We start from the raw sequence: 22348 nt of genomic DNA on the forward strand, positions 1-22348 counted from the left end.
GAAGGATGGAATAACAGAACAGGGTAACACTATATGCCACCAGCCATTTCATGGCGGAGGGATAAACAAAATTGTCGGACACTGATTGGAACTTATGTTAGAAAAAAAATTGTAAATTAAATTCACAACCTTGTTTATTGGATCCCTCAAATAATCACAAGTAGCTTTAATTTATACAGTCCATGGAATCAATCAGGAATTACAACTAGTGATTACCCTTTGCTGATAATAATCATCAGTCTTTATACAACCAAAATTGACAAAAAGGAATCAACCAGTTGTACCAGGTACAGTAAAACATGCTTATAACAAAATCACTTCAATGTAAGTGTCAATTCATTACAAGCGTGTCCGATATAACCGTGTTTTACTCTAGTTATAATTACATGTACATTACATAAATAGTGCCTGTTTGGGAGGATAACAGTTGAAATTGACCCCTCGAAAACCATTGTCAACCTACGCAAAGCGGAGGTCGACAATGGTTTTCGAGGGGTCAATTTGAACTGTTATCCTCCCAAACAGGCACTATTTATTTTATTATACTGAATGTCTTGATTTTAAAGAAACTTTACTGGGTTTTTAAAAAGAAATGACTTGAATTCTACGGCGAACCATACGCGCATAAGTTTCGGGCATGTAACAATTCGTAATGTTACCCGTTACTAAGTGTGTAGCTAACGCTGAGGGTAATAGAACGGATTATAAACTGCGTCTAAACCAATCAGATTTCAGTATTTAACATGAAAGTATAACAATACAACATGTTTACTTTGTGACATTTGTCTGAAATACAAACAAACTTTAAAAAGTTTTAAGTACAAGTCTGCACTTTCTTTACGAACAAAAAAAGTGTAAACAACTATCATACAAAAAATCAAAGATTGCTTTTACATCATATAAATTTTGGTTTGTCAATCAGTAATAACACGCAAATACTTCTTGTCAGATTCATTTGCAAAAGCAAAATATTCAATATTCATGGGATATAAAACCTCACACCGATTATATACTTTTCATCTATATATACCGGTATATACATGTATCTTTAATAATAGCACCATAGTAGTAAATTATTCAAAAAATAAGTTCATTTATAAAATTATGTAAAATCAATTCTTTTAAACAATTAAAAGCAAAACGTTTCCGCTACAACCTATTTCAACAACCATATTCAGACTGCTACAACCATTTTAATATTATTGCAAATTTAAAAAAAAATCATCATAATTCATCTTTAGAGTCTGCTCCCTGATGAGATTTGGATTGCCTCCCTTTTTCACTTGTTATCTTTGATTGTCTCCCTTGGATACATTTTGGATGAGATTTTACGTATTCGGCAGCCTTCAGAATTAGCCGCATGAACTCTCCCACATCAAACTCTTAGTTTATGAATTTTGCATGTACCCATTAAGTTGGATGATGCCCCTAAAAATTTGGAAAATGAAACGATGGAAGTTTAATTATGTTTGTCACAAAACACTCAGGTTAGCACTACAAGACTAATAAGTAATATATCACAACCTATTCTTCAAAATGCTTGTATAAATATTTTCTGGAAAAACTATTGAAAGTTTTTAATTACTTCTTGATGTGGAATTAGTTGTTATTCAAAATTCAAAGATACGGAATAAATATGCATGATCACGATAAATTGCATTTAATAATTAGCAAAAAAAATATAGCTCATTTAATTTTAAAGAGATTTAACACCTTATTGGATGTCTAATTTAGTCTTTATTGATACTTATTGTCCTAATCTTAATTTTTTTTAAACATAGGTTCTAAGCGTGTGGATCTTTTTTCATAATATAATATTTTCACCTCGTCTTGTTGATAAACTTTGGATGGTTTCTCCCAAGTCATGTAATGTATTCCTCGTGACCTTGCAAGGTCGTGATAGCAGGCTTTATCTTCACAATTATATCTGAAAAATGATGAAATCAACGAAATTTGTGCTGTGATACCTAAGTTTAACAGTAACAATTTAGCCATATTATTTGTTTCATTACAAAACAATAATTGATTATTATTGAAAAACAACTGTATTGTTGAGCAATTTAATAACACATTGTGTGATAATGCATATGATATAGAATCTATACCTACAGATCAATACGCTACATTTTCAGTCTTTTTGTTGCATTTCAATCAGTCGTGTGGTTTGTCTAATTTAGAAAAAATGGACATTTTAATTGACTTATTTCCCTGAGAAAAGTATGTTAAACTCTTCGATAAAAATTAAGAAATCTGAAACCAGGGTTGCATTTTACAAAATACCTTACGACAAAGTCGCAAATATTATCCGTCTCATGGATTGATCTTAAATGGAGAAAAAATATATTAACTCATGTATTTACAACTATTTTTACTGCAATAATCATATTTCACAGCCATTAGAATAAAACATTGATTAGTTTGTGATTAATCATCATTCATAGATAATGTCATCTAATACTGCAAGGCAACGGCGATAACGATGAACGGGGAGTAACTCCTGTATTTCGTAGATTTTTTCACCTCAGGTGATCAACTGATAAGAGCAGGATCAGCCATGTTTGGGTCACGCTTATCAGACAGTTAGAGATTGTGAATTGTTAATAGGGTTCGTATTCTTATCGTTAATTGCATACTTATTTAACCATCACTTACATTGCTACATGTAACTAGGTGAATATGATTTAACCATGGATGTTTATTACAAATTAGACTACTTTCCTTTGAATGATATGTTTTGTATAATCAACTCAATGTACTAATAAAACGCAATTATATCAGCTTAATGTTTTATAAACTAATAATTTATAAAATAAGGTAGTAGTTTGGGGAGTGTATATTCTTTTTAATTAAAGCTAAATTCTCGTCAAATATGCACATTTTTTCTATTAACTTTTTATATTAACCAAAGATTCCGATCCAAGGTATATGCCAACGATGCAAAATGAACTCGTCTAACACTCTCTGTCATGACTTGACGTTAATTTGTTCTTGACTACCCCGTTCTCGAAGTTCTATCCATCAAAACCAAAAGCGTGTATTCAAGAAAGAAACAAATTGGCTCATTAAATTTATTCAACAGTTGTCAAATCTCAATTTCTATGTATACCCTAAATAAGTTCCCAGGTAATATATACATTCCATACTTAATCATTCAATATTATTTCATTGCCATATTTTCACGCAAAATCCACAGACTTGGACCCACCAAAGTGTGTCCATCACCTTACTCTCATTTTTGCCATTTTGGGCTGGTTTACCGAAAATGAAAGTAGGTTTTTAATGTATGTTACAATAATTACTTACATGTATTGGGTAAAATTCAATTATAGTTTACGCACATCAATTCACATGAGTTGAAAGACTAAAGGATTAAGCAGTTGCCTAATTACTCTAGTGTAGGTTTTCCTATAGTTTATCGAAAAATTTTCTTGAAGTAAAGATGCAAAGTAGATTTCTTTTACTGTACTACTACATGTAATTAAGAAATACAAATTTTTTATTCATATCATTTAACCAACAAATGCAATATCCTGTTATTAGCACACGGTGCTAATAATTTTTGACGTTGTTAACGTCAATTATTATATCTATTGTAGTATACGAATGATTGTATTATGGGTCCATATATTTCGAAAATGCTTGTTCTCGATATACCTTATTCTCAACGTACGTCAATCACATTAACAAGGAATGAAAAGTTCATAAATCATATCGTATTGATTTGCAACGGAATAAAGGTCAAATATGAAGAAATCTTTTACATTTTAACCATTTATTCTATAATAGAAGATGGCACTATGTTAGGTGATATATTTATAAATCGTTTACAAAATACAAGTCAAATTTGAAATAATATGTTACAATCTATACCATTTATTCCAAACGAAAAAACAAAAAAGTAACGCTTTTCTAATTCAATTATTTAGTACAGAATAAAGTTTAATTATGATGGAACTGACCATTATAATCTACACCATATATTCCGTAAGAGAATATGTCATAAAAGTGATATATTTATTAAGTATTTATTTTATTACGGAATAAGGCTCAGATATTAAGGAATATGTCACAAATACATGTATACCATTTTCCGTTCAATAATATATGACAGAAGTTATATTTTCAAGGACTGGTAATGCTTGGAAATACCCAATGAGAGAGTGAGAGACGTTTTAATACATTCTTTAAAGATAGTTAAACCCTCCTGGTGTGATTAAAAAAAAATACTGAAATATTTAAAATTGCAATGCTTCCTACGCTACGTATAATAAAGTCAAAAATTATTTGTACCACGGTGTTTATAATGGATAATATCAAGAAAAATACAAGTCTTTTATTCTTTTTTAACAGAACTATGGATCCTCATTCTAGTGCCCAGGATATACCCCGATGTGACCTTTGTGAGACCGCCATAGTACACAGCTACTGTGACTTTTGTCACGTCAACCTCTGCAAGCCCTGTGTAGTAGATCACATTTCAGATGGATATCTTAAACATGCAATTGTGCCTTTCATGGAACGAAGATCAACCCTAGTTTATCCGAAATGTGAAACACATCCGCATAAAAACTGCGAATAACAGTGCCAGGATTACAACAATATATTTGTTTGTTCTTCCTGTACTGCATCGAAACAGCACAAGGGACATAACTTTGTAGAAGCTACAGAAGTTTACAATACCAAGAAAGAAGTTCTTAAAAACGACATTAAAGAGTTAGAATTTCATATTTCTCCTACTTATGAAAAAATTACTCAGGAATTGGAACAAATGCTTGCCAACCTGGATGGAGGATATGAACAACTTACAACAACAATGTCTAAACAAGGAGAGCAATGGCACAGAGAAATCGACATCATCATCAACAAAATGAAAACTGAAATCAGCGTGATAAAAGTAAAGCACAGAGATATTTTACAGAAACATTTGGCCGAAATCAAACAGCTACAGTCTGTCATAAAACAATCATTATTGGTCATAAGAGAAATCGAGAAATCCACGGAAGTAACTTCTACCATTGAATACAGTTCTAGGATTATAGAGTTTAGCAAGATTCCACCCAAGGTTCAGATATTAATGCCAACATTCATTCCAAAACCAATAGACAGTGAGAAGTTGTATAGTTTGTTTGGACAGATCACCCGATTATCTACAGCCACAGAAGACAATATCTCGTTACTAAACCAACCAAACACTACAGTCAGAGAACTACTGGATGAACCGGAGTTTCTTTGCACAATACAGACTGGGCATGAACGTATTTGCAGTGTTACCTGTCTGAATAAAGGCATAATATGGACCAGTGGAACGACTAATGAAATCAAATGCTTCAACAGTAAAGGTTCACTCCTCCAAACAATCCACACAAAATCAGGTAATTATCCTTATGATATAGCTGTAGACAGTGATGGGTATCTACTATACTCCGACTGGTCAACAGGGACAGTGAATAGAGTAAAGAATGGACAGACAGAAGAGTTGATCAGATTACAGGGATGGAAGCCTTGTAAGCTGTGTGTTACCTCTACCGGCGATCTCCTGGCTACCATGTTCAGTGTTTATTGCACTCAATCTAAGGTTGTCCGTTACTCGGGATCTACAGAGAAACAAACAATTCAATTTGATGATGAATGTAAACCTCTGTACTCAGGGAATAGTTATACTAAATACATCACAGAGAACAGAAACCATGCCATCTGTGTAGCTGACTATTGGGCTGGTGCTGTAGTGGTGGTTAATCAGGGCGGGAGACTCAGATGGAGATACACCGGTCATCCATCAGTTACCAAGAACAAACCATTTACACCCAATGGTATCACAACAGACAGTCAGAGTCGTATCCTAACAGCAGACAGAGACAACCATTGTATCCACATTCTGGATCAGAATGGACAGTTTCTGCGTTACATTGATAACTGTAGTCTGAAGTATCCTTGTGGTTTATGTGTGGACAATAATGACAATCTGTTTGTGTGTGGTATAAACAAAGGCAATGTAAAGAAAATCAAATATTTAAAGTAGACATCATTAATTAATAAAATGAGATGTGAATAAAACAAGTGATCATTCATACTTTTTTGTATATTGATCTTCATTTCTGTGATGTTGAATAAAATACATTCCTTATACCAATTAATTCTTTAATTCCATCCCTTCATTTATCATTAATTAAAGAAAAAGTGGGCAAGCTCACATACCCCACGCTCCCCCATTACTTGACAAAGCTACTTATAATGAATGGCGAAGTACGCATTAAAATACACAAATTTTGAAAATGGAAATAAATACTTCAGCAAGTATTAAGTGCTCTTACAATAAATGCACTAGTACAACTTAACATTCAATTTAGCAATTTTGAAAGATTTTGTTTGAATAGACATGCTTTATTGTGGATTTCTATTAAATATTGATTATTATATACAAATAACTTTGTTGTACTATAGCATACTAGCAAAAAAATCTATTCTTAATCATTTTTACTTTAATTTTAATCAGTTATTTATTTTGCAGTTCTTGATTGAGGTTTATATGAATAATGGGTTTATTTCAAATATAGTCAAAATATTTTGCACCATCAACTAAATTAGGTACATTTTTACCTATTAATCTCAATTTACACAAAATTTGGTGAATTAGTAGGTTACCCGCAGCATGACTCACATTGGTACTTATTTTCTTTCCCAATTTAATGTAAAAAATACAAAAATTGTATTCATCTTTCACTTGCGCTAAGGTGTTTCACAAAAGCATCAAAATATCTCTATTCATTTGTTTACTGATTTTACACATTGCTATGAAATCAATCGGGCAGCCTTAACATACCCAAGAATACTCAACAGTTTTCGTCCCTTACTGGCCTCGAAACTCTAATATTTTTTCATGCAGAACTGTTTTTGCCATATAATCATTACTAAGCAGCAGAATTCATTGTTTGCAATTGTTGTCGAAATCATCCTAGTTTCTTTCAACCAAACGCTGTGATGTTTCTGTAAATCTCCAACTCTGCTTGTCGGATTTACAGAGGCAGCTAAGCATCTCGTTGAAAGAAACTAGGATGATTCAGACTATGATCATCCTTTTGTAAAGCTGAAAGTACATAGTCAAATTGCTGCAGGAGTTGTCATAAAAGCATAACTTTTCATCCGTTAATCTTAAGAAGGGTATTAGATATCTTCCCAAAGTATTTTGCTTTTACAATATTATGAGAAATATGTATAAACTCAGTTATTTCGTTAATTATGACTCATTGCGTCTATTTAGTCTGAAATAATACCAAATCATTGAAGCATTTTCAATACACGTCATCATACAGGTATCTGTACTTTATATACTTTGATTATAATATAAGGGTACAAAAACCTTTTGATATATGCAGGGAATAAATTCTTCAAATCATTTCATTATTTTAGCTGGCAGTGAGAGAAGCATACAAAGCAATTTCAGGGATTGATGATGGATTTGGGTTCTCCTTGGAAAAGGACAAAAGGTACTTTTTGATAAGTTTTATTTGTTTTTTTTTTCTTTTTGCATACCCCACAGTTTATTTGAGTATAGGAAGATAGGCAATGAGCTATTTGATTAAAAAATTATTAACTTTAAGTCCCGTAATGCCGTAATTGGTTTGCATACTGGTGGACACTTTTAAAATAGACTGATCATTTGAAATACTTGATAATGACAATGCACAACAAATACAGATGTTTCTTCACAATGTGTATTTTCCAGTTATCAAATAATTGAATTGATTATCAATAAAATAATTACCTATGTTGATTGTTTTGGCTTAGACTCATTGTTTTAAACATCATTTCATTTCATAGTTTCAAGGATAAATGCAATGAAGAAACCACTGACAGGCTTGTCAATGCCGTTATTGCTGGAGAAGGAGGCCTGCAGAAATGCCCTTTCACACTTAGAGAAATACAAGGTAAGATTCAATAACAATTAATTTTTCTTTCTTTACAGGATTATGTCAATATATTTACACTTTTAGCTTAAGTGAGCTTTTCCGATCACTTTTTGTCTGGTGTCCATCTGTCTATAAACTTATCACATTTTCACCATCTTCTCCAAAACCGCCAATTTCAACCAAAATTGGCACACAGATCTCTTTAGCATAGAGGATTCAATGTTATGAAAATTAAGGCTCATGCTTTTTATTCACGGGGAGATATAAGAAGGAAAGATTAAAATTTTTAGGAAAATTTCAAAAATCCTTTAAGAACCATTTGGTCAGAAAAGCTGAAACTTATGTGAAACTTATGTGAAAAATTCCTCAGGTAGTGTAGCTGGAAAGTTGTGAAAACCATGACCTCTGGGGATAGGATGGGGACACAATGAGGGGTAAAATTATTATATTGTTGATCTTTCTGCCATATAAGAGATAGTATACTTAGTATACTATCTAGTATAGTATCTAATGGCATTAGTTGTAAGAGGAAAGCCCTTTATTATATCACAAGACCAGAACTCATTCCTTAAGTACTTTCCTAAGGAGAATTATTAAAGTCAATGTGTGTTAACATGATTACATGTAGCAGAAAAGCAAATAATTGCTTCCCTAAAATTACATATTTAGATTTGAAATACCTGCAGATTTCAAAACCCCGTCACTGACAAGTTCATCCACATTTTAGAAACAAGTTACATGTGGTACCATATGAACAGAATTTTTAACTTGTAATAGTTGGTACATTTATAAAATATTTTATGTAACTCATATTACTGTAAGCGTATTATATGGCGTTTATTACATTTGGCAGAAGTTAGTTTTTAAACAAGTTGGTGCATGGATGTGACTATTTTTATACATATATGCATGGCATTTAGCGATGTACTTGATTTACAGCTAAATGTAGTACATTTATAATATTACAGAATATTATTGAATGGTTATTTCAAGGTGATAGAGTGGTTTACTCATGTTTTAATTTTTTTGTCAGAGAGCTGCAAGACTTCAGCAGATTTTGAGATCTGTGAAAGAAGAAGCTCTAGAGGGTGTAGCTAGGGAAAAGATTGCCAAAGTGATGACACCCGAGTATTTGTCGTCCGAGGAGTCAGACTATGACGATAATGGAGAGTTTCGACATTTTATTGTCCGGCGCCTGGCATGGCAGAAACAAACTTTTAAGACCCTCGAGGACAAACTGGAGGCGAAACACAAAGAAAACCTGAGCCCTCAGCACAGGAGGTAGTTGAGGAGTCGTAGGATCCTTACCATTCCATCAAAACGGACAGCCCCAGAGGACTGCCCAAAGTTCATTCGAAGGGAGGATGAAGATAGTGATAAAGTGTGAAAGTGAAAATGTAAATTATAAATGTCTTCATAAGTATTTATTTTATTTGTAAAGCCATTTTTTATAAGTTGTTTTTGAAGACAGACTGATCTAAATTTTAAAAATTTTAAAGTAAGAAATTGTTTAAAGTAGGTATTTTCTTATGATATCTTTTCAGTATTTTGTTAAGGAATTTGTGTTAAATTTTCATAGTCTTTAAACACAACTTAGAAAGATGGCCCTTGTTCTATATGAATATTTATTTAACACATTTTTGTTGCTTACTGCTTTTGATTTTATATTTCCTTTTATGATTTATTAGTAGCTATTAATGCATGAACAATTATGGTTATTTATTTTGAAATATACTGTATCAATTATGCTTATTTAATTTTTCTTATATCTATTTTTTATTTAATAGTAGCTGTTTTATCCTTGATAAACCTGTTTTTCATTTATAAGATACCTTACCCTCTTTCAGTCCTTTTTGTTCCTGTAATCAACTTATGAAAAGTAATTTACCGAAATATAAATTTTTTCAGCTTATTAACTTTTACCTTGAACAGTGACTTTTTTTTTTTTTTACATAAAATCTGATTTGATTGTAAAGAGGAAATATTTTGCACAACTTCAACTAGTTTCGAGGTTTATTTATGAAATATTATGCAATATTATTGGATGGTTCATGTTTTAAAATAGAGAATATGCATTTGATATACATTTTGCCATAACATATATTGAATGTGTATGTTGTGTAAATAGTTTTGTAAACATGATTTAAGGCCACACCAATATAATTTCTTCTTTGTCAGACCTGCGCGCTCATTTTAGATAAAAGTCTACAATAATATTAATTTCCTGCATCCAGGAAATTTTACACTGTTTTATGTTTTATCTCCGCTATATTTTAAGCATTTTGAACTAATTTAATTATTTTCATTAATTTGATTAATTAGAATCAAGTAGAAGAAATATAAGCTTAAGCTCAAACTTATTTATTAATATCTAAAAATTTTCGCTACCAAATTGAAAAATTTTAATTTTATTATTCAATCTGCCCGCTTGTGTCCTTTTTCACTAAATTTCCGACGAACAAGAAATTGTATTGGTTTGGCCTAACCTTTTTATATAAATTTCAATAAATTATTAATGATGCTTATTGTTTATATATGAATTTGGAAGCATTTGCAATTGTTTGCAATAAACGCTTTAAATACAGAGTATGATTATTACCACAAGAATAAGAGAAAAAAGGAAACAGTAAATTCTAATGAAATCAATGACTTGCGTTGAAAAAAAGTTGAATACAAAGGCAGAAATACTGTTCATCTACATTGTCACTGATCAATAATTAAGGTGATTGAATGACAATGATGGAAGACGATGAATACTGGGACATAATTAAATGGTCACCAAATTAGAAATGAACCGTAAATGATAGATAACTGAACCACCAATGAATGGTTATTTCAAGGTGATAAAGTGGTTATTTAAAGATGGCTGAATGATCAGTAAAAGGTTACTCAATAGTTACGTAAAGGTGACATACTAGTTATTTAAAGATGACGGAATTAGCAATGAATTGTTTCCTAAAGATGACTGAATGATTACTGAAAAGTGACTGAATCGTCACTGAAAAATAACAGAATTGTCATTGAAATGTAACTTAATGGTCACTGAATGACCACTGAAAAGTAACTGAATGGTCACTGAAATGTAATTGAATGGTCGCTGAAAGGTAACTTAATGGTCACTGAAAGGTAACTGAATGACCACTGAAATGTAACTGAATGGTCGCTGAAAGGTAACTTAATGGTCACTGAAAGGTAACTGAATGGTCACTGAAAGGTAACTGAATGGTCACTGAAAGGTAACTTAATGGTCACTGAAAGGTAACTTAATGGTCACTGAAAAGTAACTGAATGGTCAGTGAAAAGTAACTGAATGGTCACTGAAAGGTAACTTAATGGTCACTGAAAAGTAATTGAATGGTCACTGAATGGTTTCTGCCATTCAGTTGACTGAATGGTCACTGAATTGTAACTGACTGCTGATGGAAAAGTACCTTGTCAGTGACCATTCCGTAGTAAATCAGTCACCATTCAGTCATCATTCAGTTCACTGAATGGTCGATTTTCATCCTGTGTTTACACTTATACATAAGAAATAAAAAGTATAATGAAATTTGATAAGACCTGATGGGTCATAAAGCCACGAATGCCCCCGCAGGTGGCCAAAATTTCAAATGTCAAATTTGGTATAACATTCATTTTATTACAAAGATTATAAATCAAATTTGAGTTGAATTTGTGCAACAGTCGTTAAGATAATGATCGAAAAGTGAATAATTATGGAATGACGGAAGGATAGAATGACAGAACATGGTAACACTACATGTCCCCGGCCATTTCATGGCGGAGGCATAAAAACAATTGTCAAACACTAATAGGAACTTATTAGTATGTTAGAAAAAAAATCGTACATTAAATTCATAACCTTGGTTATTGCAATTGGATCCCTCAAATAATCACAAGTAAGTTAAGTTTATACACTCCATGGAATCAATCAGGAATTACTACTGATTACCCTTTGCTGATAAAAATTATCAGTCTTTATGCAAAAATAGTTTAAACTACAACCTATTTCAACAACCATATTCAGACTGCTACAACCAATATAATATTATTGCATATCAAAACAAATCTATATCATCATCAATATATATCATCATAATTCATCTTTAGAGTCTGTTCCCTGATGAGGTTTTGATTGCCTCCTTTTTTCACTTGTTATCTTTGATTGTCTCCCGTGGATAAATTTTGGATGAGATTTTACGTATTCGGCAGCCTTCAGAATTAGCCGTATGAACTCTCCCACATCAAACTCGTAGTTTGTGAATTTTGCATGTGCCCCTCAAGTTGGATGATGGCCCTTAAAATTCCGAATAAAAACAGTGGAGATTTAATTATAGAGTATGCAGATTAGCACTACAAGACTACTGAATAACACATCAAGGCTAATTCTTCGAAATGAAAATTAATATTTTTTTAATTTTCTGGAAAAACTACTGAAAATTTCAAATTACTTCTTGATGTGGAATTAGTACTTATTCAAATTTAAAGGTGCAGAATAAATAAGCTAGATCATGATATATTGCATTTCATGGTTAGCAATAAAAATATATCTCATTTTATTTTGAAGAGATTCAACACCTAACTGGATGTCTTATTTAGTCTGTATTGATAATTATTGTCCTCATTGAAAATTTTAAAAACATACGTTTTAAGCATGTGGATCTTTTTTCATAATATAAGAGAATATTTCACCTCATCTTGCGAAAAACTTTGGATTGTTTCTCCCAAGTCATATAATGTATTCCTCGTGACCTTGCAAGGTCGTGATAGCAGGCTTTATCTTCACAATTATATATGAAAAAGATAAGATCAACGCATTTTTTTAACAGTACCAATGTAGCTATAAGTATATCACAAAAATTCTTTCATATTGACTTTCTTTCTTTTAGTATTATATTTTAATTATGTTCAAAATGTGCTGAATTAAAATTAATCATTTATTTTGTTTGTTAGGTTTTTGGACAAAAATATGTTGGCTAATGAAAAAGCCAGTTTTTAATACATTTATAATCATCATACAGATGTACATTAATCTTTGATTTGGCAAAAAACCAAAACCATTTGTATGTACATGTACATAACAATAGAAATGAAATACTTAGTAAATGTAAATTGAAGACCTTCTGGCAACCATGTTGCTTACCAGATATGTTATATTACTTGTTAAATATGTGTACACACAAATCACTTGATACATTTAATCTAATAATACAGTTTCTCTATAGCTCATAGAAAAACAATGATTGATTAACCATAGCCAATATCTGGCTATTCTACTCCACTTACAGTTCAATAACCACTGCCCTGTCTGGTTGGAAGAGAAGATGAGTCAGCCCAGCTCCATGCATACCAATGAATATATCACTGTTGTAAGAGGTCTGCAAAATAAAGAAATTTATTAAGTTGAGGAGGCTGTATGGTCAACATATTAAACTATCAGACCTGCCTGAAATTCTAAGATATCATTTCTTTAGCTATAAACTATCATTCAGTTATTAAAAAGAAAAAATCCATACATTTCACCATTTGAATTTGGGTATTGTTTTATACTCTTCTTCTGAAGAAGATCACTACAGACCAGAAAGGGCCATGACTATCGAGCTTTCTTAAAGACATTTATTCATTGAATAACATTGTTAATTATCTATCTTACAGGGGTTATTAATTATCATTATATTGAAAGCTCATATATCACCGTTCACCAATCTTATGCAAATTTTATATCAGATATTCATCAGTTTAAAATGATTACAGAATAAAACTCATTCTTCAATTACTAAACATTTGCTAAACTGAATTCATGTTGCATACCTTGATTTGTTCTTTAAATGGCATGTCTCTCAAAAATAAAATAAACGCTTAACATGCTTCAGATTCAAAAGTTTACTTATTACATGTATATGTACACAAATTCTTTATTGCTTTAAGGTGGAGTGCGACATCCAAATTTTAATTTTTTGTATTGTTAAAGTATTGTTTCTCATAAATGATTTTGTTGTTCAAAGAACGATATGTGCTCTTAATCATAATAAAATTATTTTAAAAATTGTATTTTTTATGAGAAAACGGAAAATCTGTTTTGGTTGCAAGTAATACACTGAAGAGTTTAAAATTTGGTGTGAATAATTACATGACATTTATATTTCAATTCATCATTGAGTCATTTTTTTTTATAAATAAAAAATAATTTCCATGATTTGTATATCAAATAATAAAAAACAACATTTTTTGTTCATATCATTTAAACCTCTGAAAATGCTTGTGAATAGGGAAAATTGGTTTAGAATCAAACTTGCACTATGAAAAATGGTGACAGTTGCTTTTTTTTTTATTTAAAATGTTTATCATCTTAAGGGTTCTGATTATGACAATTAAAAGAATAAAACTCAAAATCAAGATCTAAGCTTACCTGTTATACGTAACAACTTGAACTTCAAATTCTCCTACAGATTTCATGGCTTTCACAAGCTAAAATATACACATTGCAATAAATCAATAAATATGCCTGATATTGTTGACTATATACATGTATAGGCATAAATTAGAAGATGCCAAGTTTATAAATGTACGAGTTTCTAATTTCATTAGAAAACATGCTTTTTATTCATAACAGCAACTTCTGCCAAACAATGATTTAGAAGAACATTTAAAACATTTTTTAATTGTTGCAAATTGACGCAAACATTTGATCTTTTGGTTAAACATATATCAAAATATTTCAATACAAACATATAGAAAAAGTCAAGCCTCATCTTCATTCAAAATGTTCCTGTACTTTGTTTTTCTCGACAGCAAAGTGATTCTAATTTTGTTCTCCTGTTTTTATAAAAACAAAAGAAAGATTGAAATACATTTTCTCAATCCTGTTAAAATAGAATACCGGTAAGTTAATTAAATATATTTCTAATTCTTAACAATTAGAAAACCCATTAACAGTGTACATAAAACACATTTATAACCAAATGCAAGGTTTAACCAATAAATATAAATCCAATTTGGAATTTCAATGACAGAAAAGTTTATGAAACAGTTCAAAATAAAAGCTAACATTATAGATTTAGCTGTAAGCATGAATTCATAACAAGTGTGTTCGCTTTCAAAATGTTTTATGGTAATTTTTTCAAAAGAAGCATAATTTTTTAAAATAAGTTACTGAATAATATTTTTATGTTAATTAATATGTTAATTAATATATATATCTTATACAAATATAGCCCTTTCATGAGGTTGATCCATAGATATATCGACTTTACAGAAAAGCATATCGACCGAGCACGAAGTGCGAGGTCGATATGCTTTTCTATGAAGTCGATATATCTTTGGATTGACCTGAAAGTGAAAGGACTACATTCGTTATATTATTTTCAAAAGAAGAAACAAAATTATGAATACATCTTCAAAGCATTTTGTGAAGTCTCCGCTTTCGACTCAAGATATTCCCGAAATAGCTTAACGGCTGTTGCAGTTACCCTGTTAGTGTTCCTTGCATCAACATTTTCCATTAATAACTTTTATTTCCACTTCATTAATTGTCGCTAAACGACCTTTCACTTTAACGTCTGCAACTTTCATCTTTGTTGTTTGTTTACGCGGATTTTAGGGTTGGGGTGAATCACGCCAGCCAATCAAATTATTTCAACATAAGAAATTTCCCTCGTCTATATTTTAAAAGCACAGGTCAAACTGAGTTTTTAAAGCTTATTTGTAGAAAGTACAGGTCAATCCGCATTTTTATATTTTGACACGTGATATCAAAGGAACCAATGATAAAATTCGTTATAATGCATGAAAATAATATAACTGTATAACATTGATATAATTATTTGATGACACTTACTAGAGGCCCATGCTGAGTAAGTTTGAGTCGGTGTGCTAAATGCTGATTAAAGGCTTCAAACAAGCTACTACCATGGCAACCATAAACCTATGAAAAATAAAAGTTGGAATAATAATAAACATATAATATAAGTAATTAAAGGGATGTGCATGTACAGAAAATTCAATATTTCCTTGGCAAGAAGTACTGTTAAAAAAAAATTGACCTCAGCCAAAAGTTACTATTTTCACGTACATGTATTTCTGTGTTACAGAATTTAAATGTTAAAACTCATCTTAATAGCTTAATAATAACTTATCTTCCTTACAAAGGAAAAGCAGCAGAAAACTTGATCACCGTAACAATTGCCTGTGCCTTGGCCCCCATAATAATACATGTACCGGTATATGATTTTATTCTACCGTTTTAAGCCAGCAGTGTATTTGAACATTTACCAATGGCTGGTTGTAATACATGCCGTATCTCATTCTGGGCAGTATTGAAAACACTCCATCACGAACACAAACCTACAATTGAAAGTATTTTAACAGATATTAAGAAATGAGCAGTCGCAGTTTTATTTTTGTATTCTTCATAAAAATCAAAGTCGGATGTTGTCGAGTCTTATTTCACTATACTTACATCTACCGAGTATGATGCCCTCTATTTGTTACGAAAAGTTATAGTTCATTCATAGCTTTATAAAACAGACAGAACTGAAATCGACATGCCCTGTTTATCGATTGGTCGAAACCTACAGTGACCTAAGAAAAATCAAGGACTGCATGAAGTAATCATGATGATATCCAACTCAAAATAACCACAGGCGACAATATGGCCGTTTCTTTTAGCTAACGTACTGATGTAAATTAAAAGTAATTTAATGAATTTTACTTACTTTTTACTATCAATCTCTTAATTTGTTAAAAGAAAGATGTAAATATAAACAATCAAATGCTTTCTTTGATAATTCATGCAGGTTATGAAGGTAACGATTGCAGACAAATTTACATAACCCGCTAACTCATGTTATTTATATTTTCTGCAATGTCCCTACCTTCGTACTCTGCATGAATTACCAAAGAAAGCATTTTATTGTTTGAATGGTTTTTATTCCATTAACAGCTCCTACATATAACTTTAGCTGACATTTTGAACTCTATCAAAATAACTCCATTAACTCGGTCTTTAAAATTTGAATTTTTTTACCAATGGGTTTCTTTGAGTAGAAATAACTGATTAACCTTGCTAGCATGCAACTTGCAAGGCTAATAATGTATTTATTCTGGTCTGACAAGGATCTAGCAGTACATGTTGATGCATGATGAGCAAAATGCCAGCTGTACCTAAATAAATAATGTGAACCTGGACTTTTTAAATAAATTAAGTTAACACCAGTCATTAACTTGCCCATCCCCTTTAGATATTGGATATGTTGTGTCAAGTATATGTTGTCATCTCTAGACACTAATTAAAAATAATGAATGGGACATTGAAATATCTTGTTGATGATATGCCTTTGATCATGGTCAAATGACCTTGGATTCAGGTTACTTCACAGGTCAGCTTCAATTAAATTTAAGGGGATGTCGGACAAATGGACAAGAAGATTTCATAAAACATCCCCTAAACTTCGGTTTACTGAGGAGAATATCATCAAATCACACAAATAACTAGCAACAATACAAAACTCACCCGTTTTTTGTCGTACTCATGTAACCGGATTATAGGATAATCTGTAAATGCTTTCCACGTTTCGCTGAACAAATCAGTGTATCCCATGGTGCTCTGTAACATTACAATGAGTACTATGGAATCATTTAAATTTGTGGGGGCCAATTTTCGTGAATTGTGGGGTTTTTTACTTATATGTGGGGATGTAGTTTCGTGGATGCATGGTTTGCAGTTTCAGAGAGAAAATGAACTCTTTCATAATTTGTTTTTGTCGAGGATGAAATTCCTGGGTGGATGCTATCGACGAATACCAGGAAAATTAAGCCACCATGAATTCTAACGATTCCAATCAGGGTTATTTCCATCACGAGCCATACATGTATCTATGACAAGTCTACATTAGCATTAAGATATAGAAGCAAATAGTTCTTCTTTCATATTGTGCTTGGCAATAAAAGTGAAAGTTGTTTATCTCTTGAAAAATAGCAAAATGATCAAACCCCTGTGTTGTATCACCTTCTTAGCCGGACAATGATATAGATTCCTTTTCTGATTAATGTTGATTTGTCTTGATTGCCAAGCACATATCATGGCTAGGTACATGTACATGATTTTCAGTTTATGTTACTAAAGACATCATAATAGGATGGACACATCAAATAATACAGATTCCTTGATGTTTGTTAACTGACTCAGTTGCAAAGCATACGTCAATATTAAGAGAGATCGACGGTCGTGGTCATTTTTAGACCTTATTGCAGTTGATCTCCTCTATATAAAACTATAGTAAAGTAACTAAATTAAAAGGTGACATATATAGATTTTTTCAAGTAATAGTCTATAACCAAACAAATCAAATATCAAAATGTTACGCAGATATTAATTTGTTCACCAACCAGCCTCCTTAATATCAGTAGAAATTTAAAATTCCTGCCTGCAACACCACATCATTAGGTTTTTCGTCTAATCAGGTTTTGCTATGCTAACTAAATACATACATTCACCAAATTCAACATTTTCTGCCAATGCGTAGATGCAGTGAGAGCAAACTCTTCTGAGACAATGTACAGAGCATTATTTATCACTTATGTTTCCATGGCAACTTACAGTGTCCCACATGACAATGTAAACATCAGTGGAAAAAAAATGTTCAGATGAATGGAGGTGTACAAGTTGATGAAGTCACAAAAATAGTGGTACATGTTAACTCCTAAAAAACAAAAAGTAATTTTTTTATTAACCTTTTCATTGTCACATCACTTCATAAACAGCAATATATTTGGTGCCAGGGTTGGGGCTCTGGTTTAACCAAGTACTAGGTTACCACCAATTACAAGAACAATTATAGTAACTAATTATATAAAATTAATTCTTGATTTTTTTTACCAAAATCTAACAAACATGAGCATTGATTTTTGCCCAAAAAAACCCAATTTTCTTGAAAATTGAACAACTATTATTTCATCATATATAAGACTCTTTATCATTCATATTCAACACCTTCATTTGAAGGAAGACTCTTTATTAAATTTCTCTCTCTAAAATATTCAGAAAAAAACCAATACCTGCAACATATTTGCTGGTACCTACCTGCATCCAGCTACATAAAGTATACAGGTTTGTCTATTATGACATCACAATGGCCGTCTTGAATTAAGCGGAAAGGTTATGAAGTGAAATGTTCCACCTCTGCATACCTTTAAATATAATCGTTTGTTGAGGATGAAGAGTATATAAAATCAAACAACTTAATAAACATTATAGAACCATTCTTTTCTGCAAATGATGCCATCTTTAAAGTAGGATATGCCAATATAGAAATTTAAAGGATAGGATAGAAAAGAGCCTTTTTGATGGTTAGGTTGTAGGATATAGGATGGAAAAGGTTTGGATTATCAACTTTTCAGAATGGCAGCAAACTACCGTAATATTTCGTGTATAATACGCACTCGTGTACGAACTATTTAAACTCTGGAGTATGAAAAATGACAATTACAAACCGTGAACCATCTAAAAATCAATAAAACGAAATACAAATTCAAAGCAGAGCAACATGGACTTCCAAATAGATAGAGGTAGGATCAGGTGCCTAGGGTTAGTGAGCATCCTCTGCTGACCGGTCACATCCGCCGTGTGCTCTTTGTCGTAATCGGGGGGGGGGGGGGGGGGATCTTAACAGAGTCGTTTCTTGACAGCTGACAGTGACAACCATTGTTTCCACATTTCACATTATGGACAATTTTTTCCAATACCTTAATAACCGTGATCTGGATGAAATGTATGGCTTTTTTCTGTACAATAATGACAATCTGTTTGTGTGTGCGTTATTGTAAGGCAGTGTAAGAAAATCAAATATCTTAAGTAGACATCGCCAATTGTAAAATGTGATGTTAATCAAACGATAGTGGCCACTGTCTGTGCGTTTTGAGATTCATTGCTAGAATTTTCGATAAAATACATTTAAACTGTAGGTTCCTTATAGTATTTAATTCATTTAATCTATATCCATTTATTTATCATTAATGAAAGATAAAATGAGCAAGCTTAAGCTCACATGCCTAACGCTCCCCCGTTACTTGACAAAGCTTCTTATAATAGTGGCAGCGTAAGCATTATATTCACAAAATAAATTGGTATGGAAGAAACTCCTCCAAATTATCAAATCAATTTTTCAAGTCTTTGTACACATCTATACTTTTGTCTTATTAACAATACAATATATACCTCACAAGGAAACTGAAGTTTCTGGTAATTTGCACAGTTCATGAACACTTTGTTTTATGAATACCTATAAAAATTATGTGAAGTGATTAATGAAAAGTTGCGTAAAGAAAACTGTTTATCATTAAATTCAATATTCTTTATTCAAAGGGGCTTGAATACCCAAAATTTTCCTAAAAATATGCACAATGGTTTTTTAAACATTTAGTCCTAATTATCAACAATGTTATAGGAAATTCCGTGGAGCGGTTCAAGAGGAAATTTGCTTAGAAACAGTTCGTTCGTTTTTTATTCAACATATGGCAAAAATTTTCATTTCAAAAAGGCTCAAATTCCAAGAAAAATAATGGATTCATAATATGCATATGTACACTTTATGGTTTAAATATTTGTTTTGCTTTAATTATTTAGTGCAAGGGATTTAAAGGACTTACGCTTGAAAAAAAATAAACAGAACGGACGGACTGTATGACTGGCGGACGGACGGGTTGAAAATATGATAGAATCTCCACTACTATATGTCATATGGAATATACGATGTTTCATTTTATGATCCTCGGGATTTTATGTTCCCAAACATTCCAACTCCAGATTCCCTGGCCAATGTGTAGTAGTAGAAAGTATCCTCCTTTACATGGAGAGTAGCCCTGGTCCCAATCTGAATAAAAAGAGGGGGTAAAAAGACAATTTACAGTTGACTACAAGAGGACAGTGTTTCACACACCCCCATTTTATACGCACATACACTGCGCTACAACATTCCCATCCTAACAGGAGACCTTCAGGCTACTATGATATCATACCATCAGTCAATCACTTAATTAGATTCAACATCATAGAATGCAAACTGCTACCCAGATGAGAATGCGCGTCTTTAAGAAAAGAATGGGTCCATATGGTAATAGTTCTGGCTACCTAGCCTTATGTAGCCGTTATGATCTTGTAAGATATGCTAGCTTAGCAATGATTAATTCATTAAGTGCGTTCAATAAGACCATATATTTAGTCACAAGGGTAGCAGACAATATATTGAACGCAGTCCTGGTATTCCCTTTTTTTTCTAACCACATGCATGTAAGTTCTTTGGACTTTTAAACACATCTAATACTCATTTAAAAGAGTGGCTATTCTTTTGTTAGCGTAAAAAAACTCACGTTTTTAAAATGATTTTAAATGTTCCAACTATTGATTTCTTTTTTTTTTTTTGCATAATGAATAGACATATTTTTCAAAATGAATTTTAAACGTTCGTGAAAGACAGGTCTTTGCATGACTCGTTGATCGTCAAGACTTCAAAATGGAGTCTTTTTCTCCGAATATGTAAGTAAATCTTTTTTTCTTCTTAGCCCTCATTAAATATACAGAGAGAAATGTTTCAAATCTTAATGAAGGTTGTGATGGGTAAAAAATGAAAAGTATGAAATTCCAATAAGATTGATGCCTTTTACACATTTTAATTCAAACCGAAAGTTGTCGTCATTACGGTTTATCCCTAGAAGTTTACATTGTTTAAAAAATAAAATATATTAGAACCAAGTCGTTTAGTATCAGCAAAAATCGATTGTTTGAGGTGTAAAAAAGAAATAAGAAGTGAAAAAGACATTCATATCCAATTTCGGGTTTTTACACATCTTATTGGAAAAATGACAATAACAAACCGTGAACCATCTCAAATATCCATAAAACGAAATACAAATTCAAAGCAGATCAACACAAACCTCCAAATAGATAGATGAAGGATCAGGTGCCTAGGAGGAGTGAGCATCCTCTGCTGACCGGTCACATTTGCCGGGTGCTTCAAACAAGACTGTTGATAGTCCTGTTTTATCAACTTGTTTGTCAGTAGCTTGCTTCCTAAGAAACTGTTCATACATTTTACGAAGAGCATTCCCTTGCGTATCGAATCAACTGAGAGACAAAAACACCATATGCATGGATCAAATTGATAATTCGTACAGCAAGGTGTCCGCCTTAAAGTTAATCACTTTTTATCAATTTAGATGTTTCACTGTGTCCGGAGATTTAGATCAGTCTACTCTAAATAATACAATGAAATCACAAAATAAAAGAAAAGCTCTGTTCCGTGGAATATAGTTAAGGGATCTATCCGATGCAAATGCCTCAGCCTCGAGCTCTGTCCTGATACGGTTTTAATTCTTAAAGATTAAATACAGGGGTGTATGCCTGCGGCAGACTCACTGTTCACCGTACCTGCTACATTGACATCTCG

General features: G+C 32.0%; 3 protein-coding genes across 3 annotated transcripts in view; 1 reads left to right on the plus strand and 2 right to left on the minus strand.

Moving 5' to 3' along the window:
* Positions 1-22348, minus strand: part of LOC105335741 (EGF domain-specific O-linked N-acetylglucosamine transferase) — a 132809-nt gene that overhangs the window by 47456 nt on the left and 63005 nt on the right. The gene's annotated exons all lie outside the window — the stretch shown is intronic.
* LOC136274656 (EGF domain-specific O-linked N-acetylglucosamine transferase-like) lies at positions 1225-20848 on the minus strand. The gene is given in 14 exon segments (XM_066082031.1): positions 1225-1428; positions 1825-1927; positions 13194-13285; positions 13719-13746; positions 14317-14375; positions 14655-14723; positions 15745-15831; positions 16179-16250; positions 17419-17511; positions 18505-18545; positions 18548-18607; positions 18988-19094; positions 20697-20776; positions 20843-20848. Coding segments are annotated over 14 exon segments (1101 nt in total).
* Positions 2515-6373, plus strand: LOC105335752 (uncharacterized). The gene is made up of 2 exons (XM_066081912.1): positions 2515-2605; positions 4351-6373. The coding sequence occupies exon 2, from the start codon at positions 4769-4771 to the stop codon at positions 6017-6019; it is 1251 nt and encodes a 416-aa protein (XP_065937984.1). The 5' UTR covers positions 2515-2605; positions 4351-4768; the 3' UTR covers positions 6020-6373.

The sequence above is a fragment of the Magallana gigas genome, chromosome 4 (assembly GCF_963853765.1).
Source record: "Magallana gigas chromosome 4, xbMagGiga1.1, whole genome shotgun sequence".
Taxonomy (NCBI): domain Eukaryota; kingdom Metazoa; phylum Mollusca; class Bivalvia; order Ostreida; family Ostreidae; genus Magallana; species Magallana gigas.

Coding starts and splice junctions, on each gene's coding strand:
- LOC105335752 (XM_066081912.1), top strand. CDS start 4,769: ATGCTTGCCAACCTGGATGGAGGATATGAACAACTTACAACAACAATG.